Below are 26,159 nucleotides of genomic sequence, written 5' to 3'. Positions count from 1 at the left end.
AAGACAAGGAAAAAAACAACAAAGTCATCAGAAGTTGAGGGGAAACACAGGAGAAAGGGAAGTTGCTTAGAAGGCTGGGGAGTTGGTGGGATATACTGCGCTGAAAACTGAAGGGAGGCAGGAGACAACTCATATCTGAATTGAGATTCCATGCTTGTTTGTACACTACAGTACAATAATGACCTTATAGTATTAGAAAATGCACTGCAATGTTTGACCAACACTAAATATAGTGAGAAGAACTCTTCAATCAACAGGATGGTCATTTTTTAGATATAGTTAGTAATACTGCACTGAGCAATTTATGATTGAACTAGATGATATACTGTATAAGGTCTGTTTAACTCATACATTCTATGTTTCTACCATCATGCGAATAAATAAGATGTAGGTTATATTTTTTTACCTTGAATACAATGAGAAAAACTTACCTGCTGCTCTATACATTATTTTAGGTTCAAAGAATATGCAAGGGTTTTTATCTTCTATACATGACAATAACAGTCCCTTGGCTTCAATAGGTCCTCTTGGAATAACAATCTTCAACAAAATGAACACATAAACAAGTTAGGGACTATCTTGACTAGGAAAAATATCAAAAAGTAAAAAAAAAAAAACATTGTTCCAAGAGATAATTTCCTATTTCAAATTATCCCATTAAGACTCAGTGAAAAGATGCTAAATGAATGGCAAGGACAAATAAATTTATCTGGTTAAATAAATGACCAGGCATTAAAGAGTTTTTAAACTGAGTAAGAAAAAGGGAGATTGGTGGCACCAAGTTATACTATCAGGGTAATTATTCAACCTGAATTACCGACTCAATTAGCACTATACACATGGATTGCATCTATGGAAGAAGTAGTATGTGCATATCTATTTATCAATCTCTATCTCTCTATTTACCTATCATATCAATCAGATCCTATTACAATATGATTAAGAGACCAAACATGTCAATGTCTGTATGATTAAATAGATGTAGAATTTAAGCAGATAACTGGCATGCAAAAATGGGAATATCAATGAAACTGAATATCAACTTTTGGGTGAATAATAGAGAGAATGGGTACAAAATGTTCTATTGTTCCAATGATGATTATTAAAATAGATAAATATTGAAATACAAAATGTAGATGTAAAGTGTACGTGTCAAAATGTAAAAATGAAAATGGAATCATAAATCGTATCTGGTGGCAAAGTCAAAAAACTCAGTTGCACTGTTAAACAAAACTACTATCGGATGAAACAAGTTTTAAATGTTGGTTTTCCTTTTCCATCAGTCATTTTTTTTTTCATTATTAGCAAACATTATATACTTTCAAAATACACTTTTATATATGAAAACTGGTATCAGAATACTTTATACTTCTCACTCGAAATCATGTCTACTCTTTCATTAGAGGAATTGCAGCTGAAACTAAGGGAACACTAATCAATATGAAAAATAACTTCATATATGAAAAAAAAGACCCAAGTCTGATCATAATTTAAATTTAACCCAGAAATCATTTATGAATAATTCTGTACATAGCTTGCTACCACATCCAAGATTTGAGTTTCCTTAAAATAAGATTTTTAATCTCTTTAATCAGGGTCAATCACTACTTAGCTATGCTTTAACATGATTCAAAAAATAGCTTTGAAGGTGTTAAACTGACACAAAATTATATTTGTTGTAATCCAAGTTGATATATAAGTATAAAACATGAGATTGGTTTTTCTTCCAAGGGGATTATTTTATAAATACATAGGTTTAACTTTACCTTGTGGTGTATTATTCTGCTAATTTTCCTGCATAATATTTGTATTCTATAATTTCCTTGTATCGTTTTTAATATAAAAACTTTTTATATGTAACCTTTTATATTTAAAAAGAATTATTTGAACACTCTAAAAGACTATCTAATAAATGATTACTCTGTACCTTCAGTCCTGGACAGTGAGCAAAAAAGGATTCTGGGGACTGCGAGTGATACAATGCCCCATGACCCACACAACCCCAAGGCGCTCTTATTGTAAGGCTTCCACAGTTAAAGAGATCTCCAGAACGGTATCGATACTTTGCTGCCTCATTAACAATCTGAAGAAATATAGAGATACATTTAACATTACATGTGGTTATCAAGACATATTTATGCAGTTAAAGCACATTCATGTTCTACTAGAACCATAGTGGCACAGTGGTTAGAATACAATACGTCAGGCTACTTCTGCTGACTTCAGGAGTTCGAGTCTCACCGACTCCAGGTTGACTCAGCCTTCCATCCTTCCAAGACCAGTAAAATGAGGACCCAGATTGTTGGGTGGCAATAGCCGACTGTGTAAACTACTTAGGCTGTAAAGCACTGTGAAGCGGTATATAAATCTAAGTGCTATTCGTGACCCGACAAATGCGCGTACAACAAAAGCGCACCGACAAAACCACAGCGCAAAACCCGCAATGTCATCAATGCCGACAATAGCGCGCCGACAGAAGCACGCTTTAAGTTAAGGTAAGGGTCAGGGTTAGGGTTAGGGTTAGGGTTAGGTTTAGGGTTAGGTTTAGAGCGCGCTTCTGTCGGTGCGCTGTTGTCAGCGTGCTTCAGCGCTCATTCGTTGGCGCGGTTTAGAACTCGCAGTTTTGTCACCGCGGTTTCGTCGGGCGCGCTTTTGTCAGGTGCCCTTTTGTCGGTGAACCAGTGCTATTGCTATTATAGATTAGGGAGAAACAAGAGGCAAATTTTGAAATTATGGATACTATCAACAAAAGTGTAAAGAAACACTTTGCATATGAGGCAAGAGCATTATGTGCACAGCTTGGAGTTGTACAAAATGAAAGAAGGAAATCAAAATAATGATAATAATATGCAAATTAGAACCTTACATGGAAAAAAAGATGCCAGATGTACAAACTAGCTGTAGAAAAGAAACACAAGCCATGATTTCTGGAGCAATCTGGATAATTGAGAAAGCCAAAGAATACCAGAAAAGATGTCATTGCTTCCTTGATTACAGAAAGTCCTTTAATTGTGTTGATAACATCAAGTTGTGGAATGTAGTTAGAAAAATGGAAATCCCAGAGCATCTCATTGTCCACAATTCTGACAGCCCAAAATGCAAAGGATTTGCAAGAAACATGATAGTGAAAAAAATAGTACTAAAATTAAATATAAAGAAGACCAAGCTAACAACAACTGATAGAACAATCAGGATTGACAACAAAGATACTGAAGTGGAAGATACTTGTTGTCTTTTAGGATTAATCATCCCTGAAAAGGAACAAGCAGTCAAGAAAAACACTGCTGACAATTATTTCACACCACAACCATGAAGGCCTTGGAAAAGATATTCAGATACCATGATGTGTTTAAATATTGTCCCCACCACCACCCTTCAGTGGGACCCATCTATCAGGGAAACCTGGTCAACCCAATTATGAGACGGAACATACTGCTTCTGTTTTTCACCTTTCTGCCTTAATCCAGGCAGTCGATTTTGCAACAAACAATTTTTTTTGTTAAATTTATATTTTACCCACAAAGAAATAAAGGGAGACTAGTATAGATCAATTTCAAGCTATTTAGCTCTCATCACAAAAAAATCAACACTTAATCTCTCCCTTGGTACAATTGACAAAACAAGGAGAAACCATGGCTTAGAGGTTAATACATCTACCTAATATGCAAGCAGTCAGGGTTTGAATCCCAGAAGGATATAGTTAGCTGAGGAGGGCTAAATAGCTTCTATATTAGTCTCCCTTTATTTCTTTGTCAGTAAACATAAATTTAACACATGATATGTTTATATCTACAAAGACAAGAAATGTTGAAGCCATGGTATTCCTTATGACACACTATGGAATCAAAAGTTGGACTTTGAAAAAGCAGGATAGGAAGAATATTGAAGTTTTTAACTTGAATGCTGAAGAAGACTCTTGAGAATAGCATATTTATTATAAGTCATCCAGAGTCATTTGGTTGAGTTGGATGACTACAGAAACTGAATAAATAAATAAAAAATAAACATAAGAACAACATATCATGAATTAGCACGAAATATGTTATCATGAACAATATGGTAAGATAAAAACAAATAAATAAGATTAAAACAAATAAAAACTAGACCAAAGCAATCCACTCAAGGAACACATAACCAAGCTCACATACAGGTAGTCCTTGACTTACATCATCTTATTTAGTGACTGCTGGAAGTTACAATGGCACTGGAAAAAGTGACATGAACGTTTTTAACTCTTACGACCATGGTGATTTACATTCAGATGCTTGACAAATGACTCACATTTATGACACTTGCAGTGTCCCGGAATCATATGCTGCTCTTTTGCAACATTCTGACAAGCATAGTCAATGGGGAAATTAGATTCACTAAACAACTGTGTTACTAATTTAAGAACTGCAGTGATTCACTTAACAAAGGTGGTGAGAAAAGTTGTAAAATGGGGCAAAACTCACGTAGCAAATTTCTCACTTAACAACATAAATGTTGGGGTCAATTGTGGTTGTAAGTTGAGGACTACCTGTATTTTGGATACATTACACAAAGACCTAATTCTCTGAAGAAGTCTGTAAGGCTGGGAAATGTAGAAGGAAAGAAAAGGATGACTAGCAGCCAGGTAGATTACTCAGTTATAGAGGCAATGCATGCATTGTTGGAAGATATGAAAGATCAGGTTAGGGACAGATCATCATGAAGAATATCTACAGACAGTCGTCAACTTTCAACCAGTTGCTTAATGATGATTCAAACTTACAACAGCCTCTCAGAAAGGATGTTCTATAGCTTTTCAAGCCATTCCAGCTATCACAAAATACTATACCACCACCATCCCTGAAGTCACGTGATTGTAATCTGGCAACTTGTTAGCACTGACAACCAGTTGACAAATGCTCAGTGATCAGGTGATTGACATTTGCAATCTTCCCTGCCGGCTTCCCAAGAAAGTTTTCAGTTTTGCCAAACCCCTCTCCTATTTGAAGCCACTTCACACAACCCATATAGGGAATGTACGTGTTTTTCAGTGAATTCAGGAATTCAGTATACGTTGGTATAACTTCAAGCTATTGTTCCAGTGACTGAAGTATTTAGAGATGCTTTCTCTTTATTTAAGCCAACTACAAATATAAAATTGATTTTTAAGTCTTAGAAGTTACTTGGGGTTCTCAAATGTGACAATGCAGCTCATTTTATCAAGTAACAGGCAGTTGCAATCATAGATGTACCCCTACCATCATTATTTCTTACTATAGCAATAGCACTTAGACTTATATACCGCTTCACAATGCTTTACAAGCCTAAGCGTTTTTATAGAGTCAGCTTACTGCCCCCAACCGAGGTGGCGCAGTGGTTAGGGTGCAGTACTGCAGGCCACTTCAGCTGACTGTTATCTGCAGTTAAGCGGTTCTAATCTCACCGGCTCAAGGTTGACTCAGCCTTCCATCCTTCCGAGGTGGGTAAAATGAGGACCCGGATTGTTGGGGGCAATATGCTGACTCTGTAAACCTGTAGAGAGGGCAGAAAGCCCTATGAAGCAGTATATAAGTCTAACTGCTATTGCTATTGCTAATCTGGGTCCTCATTTTACCAACCTCGGAAGGATGGAAGGCTGAGTCAATCTTGAGCTGGTGGGACCTGAACTGCCAAACTGCTGGCAATCAGCAGTCAGCAGAAGTAGCTTGCAGTACTGCACTCTACCCACTGCACCACCACATTTCCTATGGACTCCTTCCGATGGATTACAGGAAGAAATATATAGCACTGGTATGCTCATGCTTCTGACATTACTTCTTCTAGAAGCATTGCCTCTATAAAAGAATATACACATTCTCTTCAAGAAGAACACATGTAGGATTTTCAACGGTCCATAGCAGAAGTGCCAATTCTCTTTTTGCACGTTAATTGATAACAGCAAGCTCTTATCAACATATTCTCACAATAATTTTTGTTCCTTTGGTAACATACAAAATGGCACAGATCCTTCAACAATTCTAAATCATATTCATGAAGCTCCTTTCAACTGTCACTCCAGTCACATCTTCGTTGTTTTAAAAGAGTAATATCTCTAAATTTCCTTCTAATTTTTGAAGTCTTAAAATATGCTCTAACCTGATCAAAGGCGGGGTAAATATAGTCAGCAAACTGGATTTCGGCGATAGCTGTAGCACCAGTAACTGCAACTCCAATGCCAAATCCCACAATTCCTTGTTCACATAAAGGAGTGTTGAACACTCTGTCTTTACCTATAAGAAATTTTTATTAATAACTTTTAAATGAATGTATATAAACCAGGAAAAAATATTTTAATACATGGTGTCTGATGGAATGAAAAGGGCTTACACTGTTTGTGTATTTTTAATTAGTCTTTAACTAAAAGTAGAACTAAAAAGTAGTGTTGAAAAGGGCCACTGTATCTCCAATCCTCTTCTCTACGGAGGAATCAGAATTAAAACACTAAAGACAGATTGGAAGTCCATTACTTCCCTGGAATAAATGGCATCACCCCGCAACCGCTCTTGTAGTCTCAAAGCTTTTTCTAGCATTCTGCTGAAATCTGTCCTGTTACTCAAAATCTATAGACCATGTAATACACACTGGATTCCATGTACTTCAGGCATTTTAAGAGTGTGGTCATATTTCCCTTCAATGTCCTCCCATGGTTAACTATTCCCAGTTCGTAACTTTTCTTCTAACTTTCTAAATTTTCCTCAATAATCTATGCAATAATAATATCAAAACTAGATTGACTAATTTATTTTATGTAAAACTATGCCTGTGCAGCTAGATTCCTCAGTAGAACTCCATACTCTGCATGTATGAGCAATGTATTATTTTCCGTAGAAGTTATTGTTATATTCTTCTGAGAACACCTCACATACTTTTCTGTCAACACCCATTATATGTAATGCTCTCTCCACCTAGATGAGGTGAACTCCCAATCTAGGTTTGTAATTGTTTTCATTAATAATTAGAACGTTTATCATTTATTTATTTTATCAGATTTAGATTCCATTCAAAGTGCCTCTGGATGGCAAAATAATATCCATTTGCAAGACATTTTCCCTAATTCATGCCAGCCATTCCAGTAACTACTCTAGAGTTATATAAAATCATGGTTTTAATCGATGATCTCAATTTTTCATTATTGCTATTTATGTTTATTTATTGTACACCAGTGAGACCTTTATCAAAATGAAAAACATAGTTTTATGAAAATAATAATGTAACACGAGATATGATGAGTTATTAAATTGTGAACTTACCAAATTTATCTCTCAAGCCAACGGTACATCTGAAAACTCCACCAAAGGATACATCTTCACCAAATATTACTGTGTATATTAGAAATCAAGGAAATAGTTGTTCAGAAAGGAAACTGGATTGTTAAAATTGAAAGTCACCTTCATCTAACTTTTTTTTCTATCTACTGTACTTGTTTTTCTTTATATAATATTAATTTGATGAATGATAAGAACCAAGACCTTTCATAAACAATCCTGGAAATGACAGGGATTAGGCAATTTACACAAACCATGAAAGAAATGACTTTCTATTAAAGCTGTACTTTTTAAATTTACTTCATTTCCTAATTTCTAGCAACAAAGGCTATCTTCAATTTTTTTCCAGCAAATAAAATTATATTAATGTAGCAGCATACAACACTGACCTACGCTTCAAATTTAAAACAGAAATTTTACTTAGGAACAAATTCAAAGCCTAAATATAATTGTTTTACCATCCAAAAATGTGTCAGCTTCTGCTTTGCTGTTGCTTCAGCTGCCATGAAACGGGAAGGGGGGGCGTGTATGTGGGAGGGATTTAATTGACGTGCTGGAGGAAGGTTCTAGGATGTACCAGTCGTTGGGAGTACGCATGCGTACGTGTTTCCCGCCTGCATCAACGGCCTACACATTCCATCTTCGGCCTGTCTGTTTGAAGTTATCTCACACCTGACATTTGAAGGACTTATGATTGGACTGGAGCTTTGATCCTAGGGGGGGGAACGGGTTTCCCTATATATCAATTGCTTTCGCGCCATATTATTCAGATCTTGCTTCACTACTGCTCGCTTACCATTTATAATTAGTAAAAGTACTTTGGATTTCCAACCCATGGAGTCTCTTAGTCTTCTTTCCTAATTATGGAGTGGAGTGGGCCCTGACAAGAAGCAAGATCTGAATAATATCCCTTTCCAGGAGATTTACGTCTACCGAGAAGGGAAAGAATGTCTTCTCCGACCAGAGAGGAGGAGGGCGCAACTGGAGGGGATTCCAGTGAACTAGGACCTCCCGACCTTTCTTTACACCAGCCCAGCCCGTCTGACCGACCTTTGCACGAAGATTTATTTCAACTGCAAATTTCCAGTCAGCCTGAACCTTCCCCCCCACCCCGTTGGTCAATTTCCGCGGGGCAAAGAGAGATAGAGACAAGCTGGAATGCTGGGCTCACCCAAAGACCACCTCTACAAACTTCGCTGGAGCCAGGTGCTGTGAGAAAACCTCAGGCGAGTGAAGTCCCTGACTATTGGAGCCAAAGGTACTGTGGGGAAAGCAGAGGGGGCGATGAAGGAGAATGGAGAGGCTATCAGCACCGGGGCCCGATGAGAAAACCCCAGCGGAGTGAATTACCTGATTATTGGGGTCAAACATTTTTGGAAGAGAGAAGGGGGGAGGAGGAAAGAGACTGGAGAAACTGGCAACGTTACCCACGCCAGGATTCTCCCCCCCCCCTCGGCCCGTGTCTCCCCCTGCGGCTAGAGGTTTCGCTGATCAAAGAGGACCTCCCCCCCAGCCTCCCCCCCGAAGACATCGAATGGCTAAAATCCCTCCCTTGCCTGTACGTTTTAAGGGGGATTCTACTAGCCTTCCCTCCTTTCTTATGCAAGTGTTTAACTACATGGAAATTTATGGCCGGGACTTTGAATCTGACACTTTAAGGGTCAGAATGATTCTTTTATCTTTGGATGGTGAAGCGGCTACATGGTCGACTGCTTTGCACATGTCTGGGTCTCCCCTCTTGGGGAATTTCAACCGTTTTATGGAGGCTTTCCGTCAACGTTTTGATGACCCATTAACTGAGAAGCGGAACAAATTGAAGTTTTTAACCTTCGACCAAGACGATAGACCTGTCGCCCAATACATCCAGGAATTTCAGTGTCTCTCACAATACATGAGAGGATGGGGGGAGGACGCCCTTCTGGACAGATTTGCCGAAGGGTTGAACGCAGACATTTATCAACAATGTGTCAATCGTAACCTGCCAAGACGCTTAATCACGTGGTTTGAGCATGCTGCAGACGCCGAGCTTGACTTAATCCGTCTGCGTTATGCCACTGAAGAAAGAAGGAAGCGGAAGGAGAGGGCTGCCAGGTCCCTCCCCCCTCCTACTACGCAATCGTTCTCCAAATGACGAGGCGACGCAAGAGGGCCCCCTTCTGGCTCCTCCAGACCGTTAACATGCTTTCGTTGTGGCAAGCTTGGGCACACCGCCCCCGAATGTCGGGCTAAACTGCCTCTCTCTGCCCAACCCCCTCCCAGACGTGATGACAAGCCTGCCAGAGGCTCTGACAAGAAGAAGAAGGAGACAGCGTTCGCTGGGGAAACCAACCCCCCTCCTTTTGCCCAGCCATTAAAGGGTGACGCAGATGCTAACTCCTCTTCTTCTGAGGACTCTGATGACGACACATCGCCTCGCTGGGTGAGTTCAAACAAGGGGCCCCTTCTCATCCCTATTGAATTAAAAATTCCTCCTGAGGGGACCCCTGCCACCCTCCTAGCTTTACTTGATTCTGGCTGTTCCCGATCCATGATCAATCCCGCCATGGTAGAAAAATTGGGCATCAAATTGCGCACTTTGAAAACCCCGATTGTGTTTTGCCAAATAGATGGCTCGATTGCGGGGGGGGGGGCGCCCATTTTTTTACTGAGCCTTTGGAAATGAAAATGGGTACCCATACTGAATTAATCTCTTTTGTGGTCGCGCCTGGCATGGACAGACCACTCATTTTGGGCATCCCATGGCTCCGGAAGTGGAACCCTCACATAAATTGGCGGACAGGCCGCTTGCGTGTTCGCTCGAAGGTGCCTCCAGTGGGGAAGGGCTCTCCGGACCAACCTGAAGTCACTGACGTTCCTGAAGTAGCCGCTAGAGGGCAGGAGAGGATTGCAGGAGAGGAAAAAATCCCAAAAGAATATTTGGATCTTAGGGACGTCTTCAGCGAGCAATCTTCGGACATTCTACCCCCCCACAGGCCTACTGATTGCTCCATTGACATTTTACCCGGGGTCAAACTCCCAAAACCCCGCATTTACTCCATGTCACCCAGGGAAATGGAGGAGATGCATTCTTTCATTGACAAAAATTTGAAACGTGGGTTCATTGAACCGGCTCGACCCAAAGTGGCTGCCCCTGTCCTATTTCGTGAAAAGAAAGATGGGTCTCTTCGTTTGTGCTGTGACTTTCGCAACCTTAACGCAATCTGTACTCAAAACCTCTACCCACTACCATTGATGAAGGACTTGTTAGCGCAACTGGGGAAGGGCCGCATCTTCACAAAATTGGACCTGCGGGAAGCTTACTATAGAGTACGCATTAAGGAAGGGGACGAATGGAAGACCGCATTCAACTGCCCTCTTGGTTGTTTCCAGTTCCGAGTTATGCCTTTTGGCCTACAGGGGGCTCCTGCTGTGTTCATGCAATTCATTAATGAGATCCTCCACGATCATCTCTATAAGGGCGTTATCGTCTATCTGGACGATATCCTCATTTATACTCGCTCTTACGACCACCACGTCAATCTGGTGCGCACTGTCTTGAAAAAACTCCGTGCTGCCAACCTATATGCCAAATTGTCTAAGTGCGAGTTTCACCAAACGACTATTGACTATCTGGGCTACCGTATCTCCTCGGATGGCGTTGAAATGGACCCTGAAAAAGTGAAGGCGGTCACTGAGTGGGACGCTCCCAAAACTCGTAAACAGTTGCAAAAAAATTTGGGTTTCGCTAATTTCTACCGTCAATTTATTCCCTCTTTTGCCAACATTGCTCTCCCTATCACTAATTTACTCAAGACTAAAGGCGACCCGAAGCCTAAACCCAATAAGCCTTTGGACTGGACCATGGAATGCCAGGCGGCATTCGAAAAACTTAAACGCCTTTTTGCCGCTGAACCGGTTCTTAAACATCCTGATCTCAACCAGCCTTTCGTCGTCCAGGCGATGCCAGTGATGTCGCTGTTGGGGCCGTTCTGCTACAAGCCAATGACCAAGGTAACTTACAGCCTTGCGCGTACACCTCACGTAAACTCACTGACACAGAGCGGCGCTGGGCGGTTTGGGAGAAGGAGGCTTTTGCGGTCCGTTGGGCCCTCGCTACTTGGCGCCATTTCCTCGAAGGCTCTAAACACCCATTTGAAGTGTGGACTGACCACAAGAACTTGGAGGCGTTACGCACACCTCGTCGTCTCTCCCCCAAACAGATGCGGTGGGCCCAATATTTTAACCGTTTCAATTTCACTCTCAAGTATATCCCGGGCGGAAAGAACTTCATGGCCGATGCTTTGTCCCGATTACCTCAGTATAATTGTTCCAAACTGAGTATCGTCCAACCGCTCTTGGCAGCTCCGGTACTCACACGTCAACAGACCAAAGCTCAGGAGGTAGTGCCTCACGATCTACTTTCTGACCTCAAAGCGGCTCTTCATCAAGACGACTGGTTCCTGACCCATCGGGACGAGTGCACCATGAGGGACGATCTACCGTGGACATTCCATCTTCGGCCTGTCTGTTTGAAGTTATCTCACACCTGACATTTGAAGGACTTATGATTGGACTGGAGCTTTGATCCTAGGGGGGGGAACGGGTTTCCCTATATATCAATTGCTTTCGCGCCATATTATTCAGATCTTGCTTCACTACTGCTCGCTTACCATTTATAATTAGTAAAAGTACTTTGGATTTCCAACCCATGGAGTCTCTTAGTCTTCTTTCCTAATTATGGAGTGGAGTGGGCCCTGACAAAATGATACCATGGAGAACATATGCTGATAATCTTCAGAGTAACATAATTGCGTTTGCCTTGCATAGTATGGTAGTGAGTGAATTGTGTAGCAGTGAGTATTCTCAATTGAAGAGGCGCTAAATAAAAGTTTCTCTTAAACAGTAAAGCATAAAAAACTTACCTGCAGTTGGATCTCTAGATAAGGCATTATCCAAGGCACTTGTTATAGACTGGAAAAGGTTCATTTTTTGTGTCTGGCCTGTGAAGGGATTATTTGGTTAAACAAGGCCAACTATTGAACTTATTGCTAAATAGCACCATATAAATTGCTAAATAGTATCATATAAAACACCAAGATCCATTTGGAAAACTTTAAGACTTGTCAGATTCCAATAGGATTTCCATCTGTTTTTCAATGTAGGTATCACTAATTATGTACTCAATGATTGTGTTTGTTCAACAATGAATAATAATTTGAGGAAATAGGAGGGGAAATCCACAAAAATCATCCCCTTGGTTGGTTAGCCAGTAAATAAAAATTCTCCCAGATTAAAAGCTTCTTTAAAAAAAACAAAAAACTTTCCATTTGTTAAAAGATCTTGCTGGTTCACCTGCTGCTCATGTTTACATTTTATTATAATTATGATTTAACCCTTAATTTTTTCTGAGATCATAGATATCTCAAATTCTGTTGATCATAGAATTCTCCTCTCCAGGCTTGGTTAGCACAAGGAGACTGGTTAAAGTTGTGGTTTATACTTTAGTTAGGAGATGAAGGGGAATTCCCTCAGAACTAAGCAGCTCTCTGCAACACACCACCTTAGCATGGAAGGACCAGTAATAGATTAAAGTCCCAGAACAGGAATTATGACATTTTAAAGGTGACCTCAATTAGTACATATCATATATAGGTCTGGCATAAGGTGTTACTTTCACTCCTACCTAGAGCGGGCTTTTTAATATCACTCATGTTCTTTCCGTATTCAAAGGGACAATGAAGTGCAGATCTTTTGTCAAAATGATACATCAACATGCCATGACAGAATGATGATATAAATTGAAGATTGAAGGGCACAAGAGTATAAGCTCTCTGTATTTACAAAGGCAAACAAGAAGGTGCCAGGCCTCAGCTATGAATGAGAAAGTGCATCTACAGATAGTCCTCAATTTACAACAGTTCATATAGTGACCACTTGAAGTTACATCATCACTAAAAAAAATGACTTGACTGTTTTTCACACTTATGACCATTGCAGCATCCCCATGGTCACGTGAATTACATTCAGATGCTTGACAACCAGTCACATTTATGACGGCTGTCCTGTCACGTGATCCCCTTTTGTGACTTTCTGACAAGCAAAGACAACAAGGAAATCAGATTCACCTAACAACCATGTTACTCATTTAACAGCTGCAGTGATTCACGCAGTGGTTAAATGCAGCACTGCAGGCTACTTCAGCTGACTGCAGTTCGGCTGTTCAAATCTCACCGGCTCAAGGTTGACTCAGCCTTCCATCCTTCTGAGGTGGGTGAAATGAGGACCCAGACTGTGGGGGCGATATGCTGACTCTGTAAACCGCTTAGAGAGGGCTGAAAGCCCTATGAAGCGGTATATAAGTCTAACTGCTATTGCTATTGCTAACTGCGGCAAGAAAAGTCGTCAAACGGGGCAAACCTCTCTTTAAGAAATTTCTGACTTAACCACGTAAACTAGTGGTCGTTGAGAACTACTACCTGCACTCGTAGTTTCCTCTTCTATAAAATTCTTCCCATAAGTCCTTTATCTGTCTCTCTCTTTACTTTAAATAAGGGGAAGGGACAACCTGCATTATTAGCAAGCAACTTGGTAAGTTGCCATCTGCTTTGGTGTATTGTCATCCCGCACGGATTTCCTAAACAACCATAACTCGTTTGTACTACATCAAATCAGTGGCTGCATCTACACAGGTGGTGGAAACTTCGTTTTAGGCTGCAAGGGAAGAGGAAGTGCTTTGTGACTCGCCTGCAGGGCTTTTTACAGGCACAAACCCAACACAGCGGGGTCGCCGTTGTCATCAGACCCTGGCTTAACCCAGTGTTTGTCAACCTTGTCAACTTGAAGATGTCTGGACTTCAACTCCCAGAATTCCCCAGCCAGTGAATTCTGGGAGTTGAAGTCCAGACATCTTCAAGTTGACAAGGTTGACAAACACTGGCTTAACCTATTGCGCTCTTAAAGGCTTTCGAAAAAAACAGTCCCCCCTTTTGCAGAGATGCCAGTTTCCCCATCCCACCATCCAACTGGGAGGGGGGAGAGCCGCAGCAAGTGGGGGGGGGGGAGTCCTTCCGACTGACTCGCTTCCCCTTCACTCGGCAAGGGACTGCAAAGAGGTCGGGAGGCAGAGGAGCAGCATCCGCTCCCTTATGATACTAGCACGGACCCGGGGACGATGAAAGCGCTCACCATATTGGGTGGGCTCCGGGTCCGGCTGGAATGCGAAATGGGCCGCGCGCCTCCGGGGTGTTGACCCCGTAGCGAGACGGAGCCGAAGGCTGGAGACCGCCGCTCTCCGGAGCGCGAGACCGGCGAGCGCCATCTCGACCACCGCGGGGGTCTCGTCCCTGGGTCGAGCGCGAGCACGTTGCGGGGCAGGCGGGGACCTCTCCTCCTCTCATTGGTCGCTGCGCCGATGATAAAGTAACCAATCGGAGCCCTGCCAGCTGGGGCGGTGCGTGGTGCTTTTTTGGTTTTTTTTTAAAGGAGCCGAGCTTTCCTTTAAGAACGAGCAAGGCTGGGCTTGATTTACGCGTGCGCAGAGGGCCAGCGTTGATACGCCAATGGAGTAAAAACCCAGATGGTGAGAGGAGAGTGTTTGGGCGGAGCGTTTTGTAGGGTCAAGAGAATCTGTTGTAGATTTACACTTCGGGTTCTAGTTTGATAAGTAGTGCCTGAAGCTAGTTAGTAATAAGATCGTATAGACGGCATGTTTTCCTTTGCCGGCAGACTATGGGAAAAGCAAGCGTCATACTCCAATGTTGTGGGGTTCGCACCTTGGTAGCAACGATAATACAATACAATAGCAGAGTTGGAAGGGACCTTGGAGGTCTTCTAGTCCAACCCCCTGCCTAGGCAGGAAACCCTATATCGTTTCAGACAAATGGCTATCCAACCTGTTCTTAAAGACTTCCAGTGCATATCAAGCCATAAACTAACTACACATAGCAACACTTACAACAAAATGCAATGATGCCAGAAATATATGTGCAGTGTTGTCATTGGACAAATGCCACCTTTACATATGGTACTTGTGTTCTGACATCTTACATAAATCACGGCATTTATATAAAAATGTCTTTTCTTGTCTCCCTTGTCCATGGGTTTGAACGATGTTCTAAATTAAAGCAGGCCATGGTTAATCTAGATGACCTATAAAGTCCCTTCCAACTCTTGTTAATCTGTTAAATCTGCATAGCATGTAATTGTTGAAGTAAAATAATTATTAATTGCTACAGAGGCTGATAAGAGATGCTTAACACCTTACACAAAGTAATGTAGTAATTTTGGAAGATGGGATCAGGATTGCGTTATTGGTTTAAATAACATAATTATCAAATCCCTATACTGCCCATCTCACCTGAGTGACTGGTTTATAAATAAAAACAGAAATTAAAACAAAGTTAAAAATGTAGAGGGTAAAAATGTTAATGAGTAAGAGGGAATGAACTCCAGTGACCAATTACCTCCGCCAGGGTTGCATATCATTCTTAAGACTCCCATGCCAATTGGCAGAGCCAGATCTTGATCTGGAAGTACACTCTTGTCCCAATCACATTGGGAAACATCGTGTCCCAATTACATTAATTCATCCCACCTGGGGTGGGTCAATGCAATTGATTAGATGGGATGAGCCTGTTGAAATAAATGTCCTCTTGGATTCAGCTCCAAGTGGGGAAGAAGACACTGGAGGCTGCTTGGAAAGATGGTTTATTGTTGGACAGGGCCACATGGTTTGAGCCCTGAACAGAAAAGGTGATCACATGTTTCAGTGTTGATGGAGAAGAAGAGAGAAGGGCTGAGGAAGGGGCTTGCTAGGCTTTTTATACCCTGTTTAGTCCCACCTCTCTGTTTCCTGTTCCTGTGTAAGAAATGCATTCTGATTGGTTGTCAGACTCCCATGGTGCCATGCAGGGGGATACGCTCTAGGCTGTTTTGAATCCAGGTATGAATTCTCAGATGCCATGTGGAGAGTTGAGTAAAAGGCCAATATTATCATGCCTTTCTGTAGCTGCTGCTGAAGTCTTTATTATGTAAAGTGGGCTAGCCTGGCTAGTCTTAATGGGCCTATTGACAAAGTGGGGGTGGGCAGAAAGCAACTATTCTGTCTTTTAAAACATGCTTCTTTTCACATCCAGAGAAACGTTCTGCCTTTTCAATATTTCCTAGGATATTTCATTTTTCTGGGACAGGGCTGGATGATAACTTCCCACAGGCCAATGTAATTGGGACAAGATGGTTCCTCAGATAACCTAGACCCCTGTCATAAAGTTAAGAACATCGTGGCTAAATGCAGTTCACGAAGCAGAAATGTTATATACACAACCCCAGATGCACTCAAAAGTGCTTATCCCACCATTCTATACCAGTTGCAGTTCCCAGATACTCTTCAAGGATTACCCCCAATGTAGAGTGTATTCCAATTATCCATACAGAAGATGGCGAGAGCATGAGTGACTGAAAGAAGGGCTTCTTCTGAGAAGGGTATAACTGGCCTGGAACATGAAATTAAACAAAGGCCCTCTTTGCCCTGATTACCATCTTCTCCAAGAGGAGTTGTGAGTCCATGAGGATTCCAGATTACACATCAGGTTCATCTGAGCAATACAACTCCACTCAAGAAGAAATATGGTAATCCCCCAGATACAGGAGAGCCATTATTCTTCCATTGCAGGGATTATTTCTTGTGGTAAAATAGTCCAGACCACTTTTGTTATCCATTGTTATTCCATACTAAAGAAATATCTCAACCATTCCCTTCTCCGTGCTATTTACCTCTATATGAAACCTCAAGAGATCATCAGCTTGTGGTGAGATATCAGCACATTTGATTCACTTTTCAATTAATCCCCATATTGATATTAATATATTAGACCTACTCTGCAGAAATGAAAGTAGAAGTCTACTTCAAGTCAAACTATGTTGAAGAAGTGTGTATTGGATGATTATGTAAAAAACAACTGAAAAACCATTTGCAAGTTAAAATATTGGAACTGGTTCATCTTTTATTTCCTATACATTTATACTAAAATAATATAATAACTAATATGTGTTGAACTGGATCACACATGGTTGCTGTTAACTTCATTTTTAAAAGTCAGCTTTTAAATTAATAATTACGGTAAATTCAAAATATATGCTGAGAAGAATGGGGAAGAAATGAGAGAGGGAGATATCTAAATGCATGTTGTATGCTACTTTATTGTTTGTTTTTTTATTTCATTACAGTATCACACGGGTGGGTTTCAACCGGTTCGCGGCGGTCCCTGCGAACCAGTTGGTCGGCGAACCCGGAAGTAAGTAACTTACCCGGTTTTGATGAGTTCTGTGCTTCCACGCATGCGCAGGATGCATACAGCGCCTGCGCGATCCTCCAGGAGCAGCTGGAGCATCGCACAGACGCTAGTAGGCATGCGCGCGCGCGTGCACGAGGACGCCGCCGGCCCCGTTCCAACCGAACCGGTTGGAACGGGGCGAGAAACCCACCCCTGGTATCACATGAATAAAATGCGTACAAAATATTGATTGCAATTATCAGTTATCTGTGTTTAAGGAATCTATATTATAATCTGCAAGTACATATGTGTAGAGTCAATTTGGTTAAAACACCTGACTAGAAACCAGGGGACTGCCAGTGCCAGTCCCATCTGAGGCACAAAGCATGAATGACCTTGGACCAGTCAGTCTCTTTCAACTTTCAAATGGAGAAAAGGCAAGCCACTTCTGAAAAATGCTGCCAACTTTTAAGCAAACACGTTGAATACTGGATTATACTTTCTGGTTTTTCTACATTAGCAATATATTGCTCTTTGCATTGAATTTGCAATGTATAGTCATATTGTGGTACACAGATTTGTTCCTAGTTTTGGTAAAGATGCACAAAATCTTTTTTCCCGCATACAGCATTTCAAAAATATGCAGAGCATTGCTCCCACCTGTTTTCACAACGTTTCTTGGCTCTCAATATTTGTGTTTCGGATTTCTGCTCCTCGGACTTATGATGGGCTATTGGGTATTATAGATATTGAGCAGATACATCCTTAGATTAATTGGCTTGGATTGACTCCCTCAGTTTCTGGGAGAAACTTACATGAGACTGATGTTTATACAATGTTGAAATGTTATTCTTTCTTTGTTATGGGATCCACTGATCATCGACTCAGTTTCTGTGATGTTTAGATTCCTCCAGGTTTGAAGCTGGAGGCAGGACAGCACCAGTGGGGTGACACCAAAGAGATTACCCTTGTAAGGGGCACTGCACGAATGACTTCAGTATGGCATCATACAATATCATATTTCTGCTGTGTACACAAAATAATGCTGATGGTAACCTGGGATGGAACAAAAAGGTCTAACAATGTAAGTATTTAAAAAAAATTGCTTCAGGGAATCATTGCTAATGAAATAGATATCTTGTGCTTTTCCCCTCTTCTGAAGAATAGAATTGTGAGGTTCTAAAAAATGTGTCCAGCAACCTCCTGGTATTGTTAAATGTCAAGGTGGTAAACAAAAATAAAGCTGTATGTCATTGTCTTTTTTCACAATGATTCTTTACAAATGTTGTTTTACAAAAAAAATGATATTTTACAATGATTCTTTACAAAGTTATCTAGTCTACAACTTTGAGATCAGATGTTCTTCCAGTCTCCCATCCAAGTACTAAATGTAAATTATCTTAGTATCAAGTAGTGAGCAAAAATCTATCCATGACTCATGAACATACCTTTTATTTCACACAGCCACCCAAACGATGCCCTCGACGTGATGTCCCGATGCCTGGAGGCTGTGCAGATCTGGATGGGGAGGAACAGGCTCAAGCTCAATCCCTCCAAGACTGAGTGACTGTGGTTTCTGTCATCCCGATTTGTGCATCTTGTTCCATCTTTGATGATAGGGGGAGAAATTTTAACCCCCTCAGAGAGGGCCCGCAATCTGGGAGTCTATATTGGGATGCTCTGTGCATAGTCACTCATGCCCTCGTCCTTTCTCGCCTGGACTACTGCAATGCTCTTTACTTGGGGCTGCCCTTGAAGAGCATCCGGAGGCTTCAGCTGGTCCAGAATGCGGCCGCGCGGGTTATCATGGGGGTACCTAGGTGTTCCCATGTTACACCCCTTTTAGGTGGCCTGCACTGGTTGCCGGTTGTCTTCCGGGTGCGATTCAAGGTACTAATTATGACCTTTAAAGTGCTCCATGGCTTTAAAGGTCATAATTAGGTACCTGCGAGACCACCTACTGCCACCAGTAGCCTCCCACCGTCCAATACAATCCCACAGAGTTGGCCTCTTCAGGGTGCCATCGGCCAGACAGTGTCGGCTAGCGACCCCCAGGGGGAGAGCCTTCTCTGTGGGAGCACCTTCCCTCTGGAATGAGCTGCCCCCAGAGCTTCGTATAATCCCCGACCTCCGATCCTTCCAACGCGCCCTAAAAAGTTGGCTTTTCCAGCAAGCCGGCCTGGCCTGAACAGAATAAAATAAATGATTAATTTAATTGTTAATTTTAATCTAATTTTTAAAATTGTATTGTTAATATTAATTGGGTTTGTTTTTGGATACTTTATTTAATTTCCTTTTTAACTTTTGTAATATGTGTTTTTTTTAATGTTGTACACCGCCCTGAGTCCTTTGAGAGAAGGGTGGCATATAAATCCAATAAACAACAACAACAGCCAGGTACAAATGACTTAAATTATCACATTTTGGATATGAGAAGTTCAAATTCCATTGAGAAATCCATAACACTGAGAAAAGTGAAAGGAAGAATGTGATGACAACCATTAGCATGGTGGATGAATTTAGTGCACTGTTTGGAAGATTTGAAGGACCAAACTGAGGACAAATTATCCTGTACAATATCTATGTGGTCACTAAAATTCAACACTGACCTGATAGCAAATAATATTTAAACTAATAAAGTTCAAACAATTCAGGTCTCCTTTAATACTTCACTTATTCCTTTCTCAACTCTAAATTTCTATTTGCACAGTAGCTGGCATCTTAAAAGGATCACTGTTTTCAGGATTAGTTGATTGCCAAAGGATCTAAGATGCAACCAACAATTATGTGGCCTAATAATTGACAGTTATATAAATGGGGCAATGCTATGCTAAGGTAGATTAAAAGGTCTGAAGTAATATCCAGAGTAAAAAATCCTTGGGAACAGAATGCCATGTTTGAATTGCATGCAGATCATGTTTAAGGGTTCTTGAAGTTTCTTCATAATATCAGTTACAACTTTTGATCTCCAGTGATTTTCAGTGGTCTTTAATCCTGCCTCTTTCAAAGGCCATCATTTGTCAGTGCCTTGCTAAATCCTAGGTGAAGTAAGTCAAATGTAGGCTGTGTTGTGAAAACCCAGATTCTCAATGAAAACATCAGAGTATGTTAATACTTAACTGATCAGTTGAAACACTGCATCTGATGAAGGAAGCTGCAGTTCATGAAAAATTATGCCGTTTGTCAGAAAAGACGCTAGGCAGGAGAGGAAAAGCTGCAGCTCAGACAATTTTTGAGTTTTTAGGATTCAGAATGAAAATTTGTCCTAAGGAGCAGGGGTGGGTTGCTACCAGCATTACTTTGGCACTCATTGCCAAAAAGGTTTGCCAACACTGGCCTAAGGCATCCTCAAGAAGTCAGCTTAATATTGCAGCCTTTTTATGAGGCTGTCCAGGTCATATAAAAAATGCTGACAAGATTCCTTTGGATCTCTTTCAAGATAATTTCAGGCTACTTTCAAATTTAGCAATTGGTGCAGAACAGCTTTAATGCAAATTCTAGATTTGGTTTGGAAAATTGATTCAGTTTAATTATTTAAACCCATTTAGAAAATCAATATGAATTGCCAAATTGGACCAACTTAATCTGGATTTGCAAAAAAAAAAGCCTGTTTCTACATGACTAGTAAAAAAGTTCAAAAGTACCTCTTTAATCCAATATTTAGATTTGAATTTTTGTTTTCAGAATATCAAGTCCATTCGTGGAATTTATCAAACTGCTTTCACATTAAATTTCCAAACTGAAGCATTGTAAATTCTTAAAATTTGAAAGTATTCGCAGCTTCAAAGTGATGCAGAATAAATACACATGCTTTAACATGACAGTTTACATAAACCACCACCATTAAAATACTGACCTACCTACAATGGTGAAAGCTACTTGTCCTGTTCCAGACTGAGTAATCTCATAGTAGCAAGATACAACTGATTTAATGATGGGATTGTAATTAAAACATCTAAGAAGGCAAACAGAATGATCAGCTATGCCATCACATACAAGTTCCAGAAAAAACACAGTGAAGATGATCAAGTAGTCAGGGGGAAAAGTCAGGAGGGATAATACCAGTGGCAGCCATGAGTCCCAAAGGGGCTTTTCCAAAAGGCAACTGGACTTCCTTGGGTTTTGTTTTGTTTTGAAAAAAAAAATCATTTCCTATCCTTCGCTTCTAAGATTCTTGGATAAGAATGCCAGTCAAATGCCTGAATATTTTTTTCCATATTCCTTTTTTTAAAAAGAAATTTCTGATACAGCATAATTACTTTGCTTCGCTCATTACAGTAATACCTTACTAAGACCTTAGATTAGCTTTGCAAATTGGGTACATCAAGGTTTAGTCAACGTGTCATGGTTAACTAAATCATCACTTATTCACTGCCAATAGAGCCCTGTTTGTATTTACACAAATGAATGAATAGTTGCAGAAAGTTACAAGGGGTTCGAACCACATAGCAAAATTATTTGTGGCTCAAACATAGCTTGGGATCTTCTTTGCGCCAAGCAGAGTTCATAAACTGGTTTCAGTCAACTTGCTACATGTTCTCATACAGTATTCAATCTGTAATCAGTATCGCTCATTCCTGGTTTGGGCCTTAATTTTTAATTTTCAAAATAGTAGTAACAAATCATTGTTGATGCACCCAACTCACAGAGTATCTACAGGGACATTTAATAGCCAATTCACTCACCTCTGCACTTTCAAAGCAAATGTTGAGCTGCTGTTCTTACCCTTTATAGCAGCTGAGACAACGTGACCCGTGAAAACGGCGAATGACAAAACCGCGCCCCATTAAACCGCGTCGCTGATGTCATCAACGCGGCGACAACAGCCAGCGCGGAGAAAGAAGGGCGCTTTAAATAGCGCGTTGAAAGAAAGCGGATTCAACTTAAGGTAAGGGTTAGGTTTAGGGTTAGGTTTAGGGTTAGGGTTAGGTTAAGGGTTAGGTTTAGGATTAGGTTTAGGGTTAGGGTTAGGTTTAGGGTTAGGTTTAGGGGTTAAGTTTAGGTTTATAGTTTACAGCATGCTTCTATCTCCGCGCTGTTGTCGCCCTGTTGATGACATCAGCAACGCGGTTTAGTCGGGCGCGGTTTTGTCGTTCACCCTTTTGTCGGTGAACCCTGAGACAAATGTAATTCTCTGCATTTGTGTGTATGAAAACGATATTCCTCTTTTGCTAGTGAAGTGTTTTCCATCAGCTGAACTGGAAGTTCTTTTCCCTTCCCCGCCTTATAAGCCCATTATACCACAACCTGTTTCTAGTCCCCTACAAAAATGACTTTTAAGAAGGGTAATTACTTTTTCTGCCTCCAAAAGCTCCAGCAACTAAACAGACAAGTCAGCCTATTTTGTATTTTTCCTTGATTTTCCCTTGCATTTCCATACCGTGATGTCTTTTTTACAGGTAATTCTCGACTTACAACCGCAATTGAGCCCAAGACTTCTGTTGTTAAATGAGTGTTTGCCCCAGTTTACAACTTTTCTTGCCACAGCTAAGTGAATCAATGCAGTTGTTAAGTTAGTAAAATGGTTGTTAAGTGAATCTGGCTTCCCACATTGGCAGGTCACAAAAGCTGATCACATGAATCCAGGACACTGCAACCCTCATAAATACATGCCAGTTGCCAAGCATCCCAATTTTGATCAGGTGACCATGGCGATGCTGCACATCGTAAGTGTGAAAAATGGTCATAAGTCACTTTTTTTAGTCTTCTTGTAATTTGAACAGCCACTAAATGAACTGTTGTAAGTCAAGGATTACCTGTAAAAGGTAGCACAAAACAGGTTTGGCAGCTGACTGTAGCAGTTCCGTAGATGGCTTCATTCAATACAGCAATCAAGTGTATTATAAAGAAAGGCTTAGTAGATCAGCTCTGATGTCAAGATAGACTGATTAACAAGCATATTTATTGGGCCATATTACTCTTTCACTAGTAAGAGTATCAATTTTAGCAATTTATGCGATTACAGTAATAGAATTATCAACGCTTAGTTTGTGGAGAAACTAAACCTATACTTAATCAAAAAAATACCGTTAAGGAAAATTGAGGAGAAAAATGCCACCCATCAGGTCGCAATAAATGGAAAAGAGATTCATACAAGCAAGTTTACCCAATGCTTGATAGAATTAAGTGGCATGGTGGCTAGATTGGAAATAGTTTTCAGCATGTTGTCTGACACATGTTGATCCAACAATCTTCCTTGTCCATTTGATAAAATACTAACACAATGAACAATACTTTTACAGATTAAGTTGACTTCATTTACTGAATGAGGGGAAAGAGACACTGTTGTTCCCTGTAGTGATGTTATCCTTTAAAAGAATGAGCCACTAGAGGTGGGAGATTTACATTAAGATATGCTTTTGTGGCCATATCTGGATTTTCTCTTCTAGTCTCTTGTTTGGGCAGAGACTATGTACAAAAACTGCCTTTCCTCTCTGCTGTCTTTTCCCTAAAGCAGATAAATGCACATGTGGATTTGGTTGCGTAGCTGGTGGTTGCTTCCTTCTTCGTTGTTTAGGAAGATCAAGAAGGCGCCATTAGGGAGACTTCTAACTTATCACATCTCTTCCCTTAAGAGAGTACAATTTGTCTATACAACATATAGTTGTATAGGTTTAGCAGGATTTTTTAAAAAAAATACTAGGGCATTTATGTTAAGCCAGCATCAAACAAACGCTATTAGGGTAGCATATTGTATAAATATAGTCTATAATTTAATTGGTTATATTTCTGCTGTTAAAGAAACTTTGTTTTTCTTTAAACAAATCTCAGACTTCTCAAAGCCTAGGGAATTTTGGGCTGAGATTTAACTAAAGTAGATGCACACCCCTAATATATATGCATCCATGCAAAATTTCCTTTATGGTTTGTTCCATTGTATATTCAAATGGAGCAAAATTAGACTACACAGATGAAGAAAAAGATAGCGTATTCATTTTCAAGTCAATGTTAACAGCACAATCCTATGCTTTCTTTTCCTGTGTTCAGTCATGTCCAATTCTTGGAAACAGCCTGGATAGGTCCTTGCCGTTTCCTTGGCAAGGTCTTTCAGAAGGTGTTTGCCCACTGCCTTCTTCCTAGGGCTGAGAGAAAGTAACTGTCTCAAGGTCACCCAGCTGGCTTTGTGCCTAAGAGAGGATTAAGTCACAGTCTCGGTTTCTATCTTGGTGCCTTTAACCACTATACCAAACCGGCTCTCTTATCTACTCTGAAGTATCAGTAGATACAATTAGCTAGGCTCACACATTTTACTAGGCCTGGTTTGGTTTGGGCTGATCTCAAAAGAGTAAACAGGATAGGCTTACTTAGCATATGGGTGGGAAATCCAAGAAATAGCAGGGCTGGAGCTTAGCTTGGAAATTTGGAGAATTGTCTTGAGGAAAGCAATAATAACCGGTGCCCGTTTTGTAGCCAAAACAGTGCATCTGATCATGTGGCTGCGAGGATACACGCCTGACCCAAAAGAGACTGTACAATTTACCACCTACTTAGAATAACTTTGTCACTTTGAATGTAGACTAATCGGCATACATTAAAATGAAATTTTGTTGCATACAGCTCTCAAAGGGTCACCATTTTCTACATAAACATGACAAAATAAATACAAAATGATATGAATTTATAATATGAACCCATCATTATATTAAAACCATGGTTCATGCCTACCATTCATCTTTGATTTAATCAGCACACTATGGTTAAGTAAAATATGGTGTTACCTAATGTGTGGACCTAGAATATGATTTATTTCAAGAAAGTGAACACAGCCAAGTGTTTGGGTCATTGACCCAACTGCCATACATTTTGAAATAGGGCACCTCTTCTAACATAAGAGCCACCCTGATTTTAGTAATCAATCCGATTAGAATCAGCATATCATGACTGCAGCACTCTCGCTGTTCTCTCAGCCAGCAGGAAGTATTGAGGTGAAGAGTCAGATTGTAGATCAGGTGTAGTCCCTCCCAAGAAATCCCTGACAAATACTCTGCTTCCATCGCCTCTTAGCAAATTTACATGTTCATTAATGAAGAATATTTATAGATCAGGGTTGAAAGGGAGGGGTGCTGGGTGCTCTGTGACCTTGATTGTTTTCTTGCTGGTACCACTGATGATGTTACCTAGTTTGGGTAATGACATATCTGCAAGAAAACAACCAAGCCCAGAGAGCGCTAAGGGCCCCATCCTAGCTGTGTTCCTACGTGACTGAACATGAGAGAAAAATCTCTTGTGTTTGCTCCTTGAGTGAACAATTTCTCATTATGTGACTTGTGATTAAATATCGGACAAATACATTACGTAGATCAGTGTCTTTCAACATTGGCAACTTTTAAGATATGTGGACCTCAACTCCTCGTAAATTGCAAGGTTGAGAAAACAGTGATGTAAACTATTCAGTGGCTTATTTTGAATTGGAAGCCTAGTATTCCGTGGGCTCTCGCAAGTCTTCTGTACACTCCAACTATCATTTGTACACAAAAAGGTAATGGTTTTTTTTTTCCTGGAGGACATGGGAAAGAAAAGCGATGGGGATGTTTTCTACGTTTAATATTTTCATCACTTTGTTTACCATAAAGGAACATTTCTGTAGAAAACTGAAAAAAACAGCACACCTAGGCTAATGTGTTCTCTTACCTCA

At 40.6% G+C, this 26,159-nt stretch overlaps 1 protein-coding gene across 1 annotated transcript in view; it reads right to left on the bottom strand.

Moving 5' to 3' along the window:
• The window catches only part of BCKDHB (branched chain keto acid dehydrogenase E1 subunit beta), a 54,911-nt gene extending 40,241 nt beyond the window's left edge, over positions 1-14,670 (bottom strand). Inside the window, exons 1-6 of the mRNA XM_032215966.1 lie at positions 14,439-14,670; positions 12,176-12,253; positions 7,260-7,328; positions 6,106-6,239; positions 1,928-2,083; positions 432-540 (exon numbers count right to left, since the gene is read on the bottom strand). Coding sequence (XP_032071857.1) covers positions 432-540; positions 1,928-2,083; positions 6,106-6,239; positions 7,260-7,328; positions 12,176-12,253; positions 14,439-14,571 — 679 coding nt within the window. The 5' untranslated portion in view covers positions 14,572-14,670. The remainder of the gene's footprint in view (positions 1-431; positions 541-1,927; positions 2,084-6,105; positions 6,240-7,259; positions 7,329-12,175; positions 12,254-14,438) is intronic.
• Positions 14,671-26,159: the final 11,489 nt, after the last annotated feature.

The sequence above is a fragment of the Thamnophis elegans genome, chromosome 4, assembly GCF_009769535.1.
Source record: "Thamnophis elegans isolate rThaEle1 chromosome 4, rThaEle1.pri, whole genome shotgun sequence".
Taxonomy (NCBI): Eukaryota; Metazoa; Chordata; class Lepidosauria; order Squamata; family Colubridae; genus Thamnophis; species Thamnophis elegans.
The sequence above is the reverse complement of the archived record's forward strand: the minus strand, read 5'-3'. Positions and strand labels throughout refer to the sequence as shown.